The sequence below is a fragment of the Halyomorpha halys genome, unplaced genomic scaffold, assembly GCF_000696795.3.
Source record: "Halyomorpha halys isolate HHAL.00 unplaced genomic scaffold, Hhal_1.1 Scaffold108.1, whole genome shotgun sequence".
Lineage (NCBI taxonomy): Eukaryota > Metazoa > Arthropoda > Insecta > Hemiptera > Pentatomidae > Halyomorpha > Halyomorpha halys.
This window is the reverse complement of record NW_027112950.1, coordinates 1,549,065-1,557,692: the sequence shown is the minus strand read 5'-3', so window position 1 is coordinate 1,557,692 and position 8,628 is coordinate 1,549,065. Positions and strand designations below refer to the sequence as shown.

The following is an 8,628-nucleotide window of genomic DNA, read 5'->3' as shown; positions in this document are numbered from 1 at the left end:
CCGACAAAGGAAATTATTTTAAGTTAAAAAACCCCAGCTGGTACCTCTCATACATATCACACTAATAGTCATCCCTATCATGAAAAAATATAAGTATTAGTGTAATTACCACGATGTTTCCATACCTGTATTTTAAACTAATACTATTAGCTTTCATTATGAAACAGGGCCCTGAGTGGCAAAGCTTGGTTCAGATTTTCCAACCACAGACGGTAAATATTATGAATAGGTTAGTTATAAGTATCAGTAGTTTACCATAACAAATACTCCTATAGTTGGCCAGTAATGTGACCAACCATACATCAGTTTTACTGCTAGCTATTCAGATTAACATCCTGATTCTGAAAATATCTAATTAATATCGATTTATATTAATTAAATTTCACATAATACGATGACGAATACACAATACTACTGTTAAGATTTTTTATATATATATATATATATATAAGCTACTTATCACATGATAATGGATTTTTTTGTTAAGGTATATTTAAACGAATCTCAGAAAACTTCCAAAAAAATTTTAAAAAATAATGTACTCAGAAATTAAACCTTTTTTTAACTTTTACTGCTTCCATTCGATTCATATTTTTTTGAACGATAAGTTAACATTTTAATTTTAGAAACTACCGATAATTCTAAAATGGTATAGAGTAGATATTATACCAAATTATTTTATAAAGAATAAAGAACAGAAGTTTTATTTGAATGAAAATTCGAAATAAAAAGAATCTATTTAAGAATTACATCTCATGTTGGACGTCAAATGATATAAAAATCTATTTTGAAAATAGTTGCTTTGATAAAGTTTTAGTATGTTCATTTACTTAATTTTATTTTTTTACATCTTCATACAATTTCTACAATATATATTATCTGCGTATCCAACAGATATATTTTTATTCTTGAATATCTTTTTTATTCATTATCCAGAAATGAAATGAAGTATGAAATACTATTTGTAAAAATATATGATTTTATGTAAATTTACTACAGTTCTATTTAAGTAATATATCTGTATATCTTTTCCTGATCTGTTGGTGAGAAAACGAAAGTTAATTAGATTTAAACCTGAGAGTTAATTTTAGAATGAACATTTTTAATTACTTCAATGGAAATTAGGTATAATTACTTGTAAAAAGTGACGAGTCTGCCAAGTATAGTTATAGGGAATACAAAATGGCGGCTGTTCCAAAATGTTAAAAAAAATTAATTTTCCATTCAGAGCTTAATAACCATATCTTTGCAACTACCTACAACATGAGAAAACTTAGTAGAACATCAATTAAATTTGAGTAAATATGCTAAAGTATGAGCCCTAATAAAGTTGTTCAAGTTCAATGAATAGTTTCCGAGTTAACAGATTATTAAAAAATCTAAGTTTAATGAAATATCATAAAAATTACAACTCCTTCGAAAATAAAAGTAATAAACTATTTATAGCTCATTAAACTAGTTTTTATTTGGGTGCTAAAAGACATCTATACGTCTTATGGTTTCTGAGATATAGATTTCCCACAATAAGTTCACTAACTACTAATTTTTCAGTACAAAAAAACTATCTCGTGAACAATTAAATGGAAACAGCTCTGTTAGGGCTTATATTTTAGAACATTTACTCTACTTTAAATGAAGTTTTATTAGGTTTTCTAATGTTGTGAATAGTTTTAACTATATGGAGCAACGAATGAAAAAAAAAAGGTTTAACCTTTTGAAACAGCCTCTATTTTTTATTTCCCTCTTATTATACATAGTTTTCATTAAATTAATCAAAAATCGGGGTGAAATAAGTGACTGTTTTCTTTTCCTTAGGCTCTTGTACTATAAACTGAGATACGGACAGAATTGATCGCTTGACTTATTATGTTATCTTTACGATCTCTAGACAAGTCAAACTGGCATCAAGTTCACTCAATGAACTCATTCGAGGATTGTTGGACGATATCAAGCTTAATCAAATTTTTCAAACGAATACCCACAATTTGCAATAAAGGGGTAGCTAACCCTCAAGAAGGGGCGGGAAGGGGCGTGTCCTCGGGCGAGGAGGTGGGGGTAGTAGGCGTGGCCGAACGCCGTGAGCAGTCAGTTCTGCACTGACAATGGGTTGAGGATGGTCGCCAGGTCCCAGGAAGTACCCAGCTACACGCACCTCATCCTCCCGTCACAAGAGGACGACTATGGCATTCCGCAGGGGGCCGTCTATTACGACTTGTCTCAGTTAGTAGTAAATCGTTTTCTTATTTAGTCTATAAATGTCATGGACTATTTATCCTTACTGAGTGGTCGATATAATCGCCAGAAAAAAAAAGTGCTAACTGTCTGTGACTTAATATACTAAAATAATGTCACCAAGAAAACAATAATCCAAGAGGATACTGACAGTAATTTCACGAAGTGGGATATTTTTTGTTTTGTGTTTCAAATGCTACACTATCAACCTTTGATCATTATTTTATTCTATAAAAATATAATTTATTAAAAGACTTCACGTTATTCTTATTCCATATTATTATTTATAAATTTCTAGAGTTTTCATTGGGCCTATAGATATCTAATAGGCCATTAGTTTTTCTTATTGAAGCTATTATTGGTTTTTACTGTTTTAATTTAGTTTATGTTATTAATTCTTTCATCATAAAAACTTTCGTAGAGTGCAGTGCATCCTTAACTAATATTCCTCGCTCTCTGATTCTCTCGTGAGTATTTGTTTTCAAGGTCTAGAACATGGTCAATTCAACCTCAACAGTGAAACTGAGTTGCTATATAATTAAAAAAGAAGGGACTTAGTAACAATTATGAAATAATTGAAAAGAATTATGCACCATGCACAACTATCTGTAGACACCATCGTATGAAACCACTTATTTTTTCTTTCTTTTAGTCGGATTACTTCAGCATTATAAAATCAATTTAATGACTACATCAAATAATGAGTGCCTTCACTCATTCCACAGAATATATAATTAAGGCATTTGTGTAATAGGAATTTTTATTTATTCATTAAGTTAAATTATTAAAATATTAATTATCTTTTTGAATATGTATGTGAATTTATTACCTTCTTAAAAATGATACCTCAAGATTTATTTTAATTGAGTGCTAGTGTTAACTTTTTATGACGTCGTGTTGTTCCTCCAAGATATGAACGGTAGTTGAGACTAAAACCGTGGTGCTATGAAAAGAGTAAGTGCTGTCGGTATTCATTCGGTAGGCCAGGCATTGACTCATAAGCGAAGGTTCCATTGTGACAGTAAGTTTGTCCCGCACATGCAGATAGTTGGTACTTACTACCAACTGTCAAGCAAATTCTAATAGTGTGACAGCAAATGTTAAGTAACTTGATTACTGCGGAACCCCCGCATTAGAGTAATTATTTTGAGTTAACAGACGTATCTAACCATAGCAATTTAACTGTTTGAGCTTTCAAACAGCTTAATACTATGAAGAAAGGAACAAAATCTTAAAAATAACTCAGGGAAAATTAAATAAAATAATAAATATTGAATGAGGAGGATTAATTATCTTTGTAAGTAATTGAAGTTCGTTTTAAATGTTTCATTAAATTGCAAAGGTGTGGAACGCAAATTGTTTTGTGATAGATGTCTTTAAAAACAAGCCAAGGATTCCGGAAAATGTATCTATATGGTAAAGGTTAATATCAAATGGTTTCCCAGGAATGTGTTTAGGGTTACGAAGTCTCTAAAGTGCCATGTGTTTCACATACACTAAGGTAACAATGTTAAACGCGATCAAATAAATAAATCAAGATGCCTATCTTTTTTTCCATGCCATTGTAAGATAATATAAAAAAATTGTTGAGTGATACGAAAGTATGATATCAATCTTATATGCAGTGATATCGTAATGCGAACAGCATTGAAAAATACTGACATGGAATTTATTTACTTTTTTTTTTAGGCATTTATAACAGCAGAAAATTAGAATTAACAGAAAGAAAAAATGATATATTATAATAAGAACTTAATCTGATTATTTCCTTCAACAATTCATCGTTATAAAAACATTTTATTCGTTGTATCATTAATTGTATAAAAATATGAATTCTTATCCAGATAAAATCTATTTAAATTTAAAAAAAATTTTTTATTCAATTTATAAAAAATAAACTTAATGAAGTTTTAAATTCCTATTTGGTTTTAGTTCCCACCTGTCTTTAGAAATAATAACATTTGAAAATAATAACATTTGGAAAAAAAAATCAATTTCAGTCATTAATGTCTTAAATAACCCCAGTTTAGTAGCAATGAATCACTAAATGATTGAAGGCCATGAAAAAGAGATTTATCATTCTGATGAATGACCGGTTCTGTACCGATAATTAAAAGTTTAGACCAATTGAAATACACATCATCATTATTTATTTTAATATATGAAAAATAAATCCTACCATTGTTGTAAAAAAATAAGAAAATAAACACAGAAGATAATTTTGTCATACAAAATGAAGATCTATAGGCGTCTAAAATCCTCAGGATTAGACATAAATTCCATCACAGATTCTAATGATCAGGAATTATAATCCAAACGATTAAACCAATCATTGTGTCTCTGTCTTCGATATTACGAATACTGTATAGTACCCTGTCTGATGTTCATTTTTGAGTTATATTAATCGAAAATTCATGATAAAATATGGGGAGTATTGTAAATCCCCTGCGTCGGGTCCGTAAATCGTAAACTATATGAGTAAAACTTTAATACTTTTAATTATGTATTAAAACATTATGTGGCATGAATAATTAATAAATGAAAGATTAAATAATGGAATCTAGATTAAATTGTGAGATGGAGAGAGAGGAAGGAGTGGGAGAAGGAGAGAGAGGGGGAGTCGGAGAGGGTAAGGGAAAGTTATAATTAAAGATATAATAATAATAATAAAGGCCTAACAAACCCAAAGGTTCGATGCCGATACCACCAAACGCTCTCTGCATACATTCTTCCATTGATGCCCCTCCAATTACATAAATATTCCACTAAATCTGTTTTAAGGCAATCCTCCCATCTACGTTTCGGTCTACCCCTCGGACGTTTACCCGTTGGTTCAGTGTTTATTAACATTTTAGGGATCCGCTCGTTACTAAGGCCCACAACCTTACACGACCATCTTGTACCCCGCAATGCAATATTGAGCTTGAATTATATTTACCGGGTGTAGTTCCCTTAATTCAGCGTTGTGTAATCTTCTAAATTCTCCCGTTAATTCATCCTTTTTTGGTGGGAATATTTCGCGTAATACTTTATTTTCAAAAACGGTTAAAGATATAAGATGAATAAAATATAATTTAAAAACAATTTCAATTAAAAATTGAAATTAAATTTAAGATGAAAAATTACATTAAAAAACACAATAAAAATCATTCCATTAAATAGGAATGAAGCTTTTTGGATTTAGTATTATGAGGACGTAGTGTTTCCTGACGAAGGCTTTGAAAGAAGCTAATAGATCAGCATCTATCTAGCTAAAATTGATCAGTGATGTCTCTCATCCTCACTACTCCCGTTTCACCTCTTCTCGCGACACATCAATATACTAAAAAAAATTCTTGAGTTGTAGAACCTCGGTTAAGACGTTTCACTTCAAAACAAAATTTCTAATGAAACCCGAGACTAAAATTCTATATGAAAAAAATTTTCAAAGCTGTCCTAAAGTATACAAATTGCCATGGCTCACTCGTCATTTCTACTAGATGGGTACATTATTACCCATATTTTTAGGTTTGTGAATAAGTTTTATTATTTTTAGTTTTCAATAAATTTTATATGAAATCTACAGGAAGAGTTGTGTTTGAAATATAAATGTCTTATAAAATAAGTTTGTGAGTTCATAATCGAAAATAATAGATAAAATAAGATAAATTGGCACTACATCATTTCCATACTAATATCCAATATCCTACTTCGGAACAAATGGGACAAATACTTTTCGAAATATCTCAAGGAAAATTCGTTTGCGCAAGTGAAATTGGTAGTAGCAATTAGATAAAAATGATATGAGGTTATTTAGACACCAACCAGCACAATTCCTACGTTTATTTATTTAATTTTCATTTATTAGTTATTAAACTTAATTTATGAAAATATTAAATTACTAAATATTTAATAAAAGGAATCTTCTACACAACTAGTGAATTTGAAAAAAAAATCGTTTACAAGGACGGTTCATTTTTTAGATTAATTATTCAAGCTTAAAGGAGTGTAATGTATACATTAGGCAAATATATTCAAGGAAAGTTAAAGTTCACACAGTAATTGCAAATAAATCTTTTGTAAAATAATAATAATAATTTAATAAACGATATAAAGGATGATTTTGGCAGCTTGAAACTCATTTATTGATTTGAAAAAGCGAAACAAGGTATTTCGATTCACAAATAACTAGTATAAAATTATACAAAACTAGTTAATATGCTTGTGAAAAAATAAACTTCTTAGTTAACCGAGGTACTTTCTTCGAAAATAATTTTGCACTGTATCCTAAGTTGCAATATTTATTCTATTAAAAAAAAAGTTAAATGTTGCCAACAAACGTGAATATATTTTTATATCTGGTTTAAGCCACTATAATTTAAGAATCTAGTTGAAAATGGTTTAATAATGATGTAGATTTTTTTAAATAATTATTTACACTTAATAATTCCCTATGTCATCAATGCTTCTTGTTTATATTTATTAATAATTTAATAATAATTAATAATAGTAGTAATAATTTAGACTTGAAAAAACACTTATCCGTATAATGGAAAAATATCAGTAAAAACTCTCTTTATCACTGTTGGTCTGTTCCAATAGTCACTCCTCGAACTGTACCGGAGTATGCGCAGTACAGTTAGAACTGGTTGTTGGAACAGCCCTTAAATTTTGTTTTATTAACAAATTCTTTTCAAAACGATATTTTAAACCAATATTCGTATCTTTAATTTTTAAGACATTATAATTTTCTATAAAACTTTTCTATTTTTATTTAACAATTTCTAATATTATTTGATAAAGATTCTTTTTTTTAACCACAGATTTAACCCATTAGCATCTTAAGCACATGTGCGCATTTTGCCTAGCAACTATCACCTTAGTGCTTAATGTGCGTATTTCACTTAGGCATTTATGACCAAAGCCCACATTATAATTAATGTGAGTACTTGAAAAAAAATACGGTGATAAGAAAAAGGTTTTTTCACCTTTCTGTATGATGCAAATGGATTAACATTGAATTAAGTTTTCAATTAATAAATATTTCGAGTAAAAGTGTACGAATCGGTAATCATTATTCTAAGAAATTCCAGGTCCGGTCGGGTTTAAAACAAGATAATTTTTTATCACCTACCTTATTTAATTTAGCACTAGAATACGTCATTAAAAGTGTGATAAATACCGAAAAGGGTTTGACTTTCGGTGGTAAAATACCGGTGCTTGGGTATTATTGGGTGATGACAACGAATCTATAGAACTAAATACAACCACGCTAATAAACTCCAGCAAGGTCTTGAAATAAATACGGATAAAACAAAATACATGGTTAGCAGTATAAATGCAAGCAATTTCAGTGATATAGATATAGGATGAAATACGTTTGAACAAGTAGATAGGTTTAAGTATTTAGGTTCTACAGTAACTAGAAAAAAATAAATTGATAAAGAAATAAGAGCTAGGCGGGAAATGCTTGTTATTTTTCAATTTCGAAACTGCTTAGTTCACGCCTTCTATGGAAAAACCTAAAAATTAGAATTTACAAAACTATTACCCTTCCCAAAATTCTTTATGGATGTGAGACGTGGCCTCTTACACTAAGGGATAAACAGCGTCTTAAGGTTTTCGAAAATAAATTATTACGCAAAATATTCGGACCAATAAATGATGAATTAACGGGAGAATATAGAAGATTACACAACGCTGATTTAAGGGACTTACACCCGGTAAATATAATTCAAGCTATAGCATTGCGGCGTGTAAGATGATAGTGTAAGGTTGTAGGGCTTAGTAACGAGCGGATCCCTAAAATGTTAATAAACACTGAACCAACGGGTAAACGTCCAAGGGTTTGACCGAAACGTAGATGGGAGGATTGCATTAAAACTGATTTAGTGGAATTGGGTTTGGAGAGGCATCACTGGAAGGGTGTATACAGAGAGCGTTTGGTGGTATCGGCATCGAACCTTCGGGTTCGTTAAGCCATTATTATTATTATTCGTGTAAAAGTGGAAATTTTGTTTACTTAAAAGATTTATAAAATGTGTCAAATGTAATTTAGATTCATTGGATTACTTAAAAAAAACTTGTGTTTTGCGCGGATCATCTGCATTCGTGGGTGTTTATAACCCTCTATTATTCAACTTCAACATTGTAAGTTAGATCTTATTTTGTTAAATTTTTGAGTTTTCGATTACTGATATCAATAATTGCTTCTGTATAACTCGTATGTCGGGAAATTCGTTTTCAAATAGAAAAATATTTCTCGTTTTGCTAATTATCAAGTATATTACCAGTGATGCGGCGAGAGGGATGCGCTGGGATCTCTCGAGCTCTGCTCTACCCCTCACACGTGGGGGATAGAGTGGGCTCAGGGATCCTCAGGTCGATTCTGTAAATATTGTATATATTATTTTATCA

At 30.2% G+C, this 8,628-nt stretch overlaps 1 protein-coding gene across 8 annotated transcripts in view; it reads left to right on the top strand.

The window, feature by feature from the left end:
- cyc (basic helix-loop-helix ARNT-like protein cyc) overlaps positions 1-8,628 on the top strand; it is a 145,892-nt gene that overhangs the window by 77,012 nt on the left and 60,252 nt on the right. For 5 of the 8 annotated variants that reach the window (XM_024363149.2, XM_024363156.2, XM_024363153.2 and 2 more), the window contains exon 1: positions 2,092-2,220. The exons of 2 other annotated variants lie outside the window; for them this stretch is intronic. In XM_024363149.2, coding sequence (XP_024218917.1) covers positions 2,114-2,220 — 107 coding nt within the window. In that variant the 5' untranslated portion in view covers positions 2,092-2,113. Of the gene's footprint in view, positions 1-2,091; positions 2,221-8,628 lie in introns of those variants that run through there. One more of the 8 variants, XM_024363151.2, reaches the window with a different exon arrangement.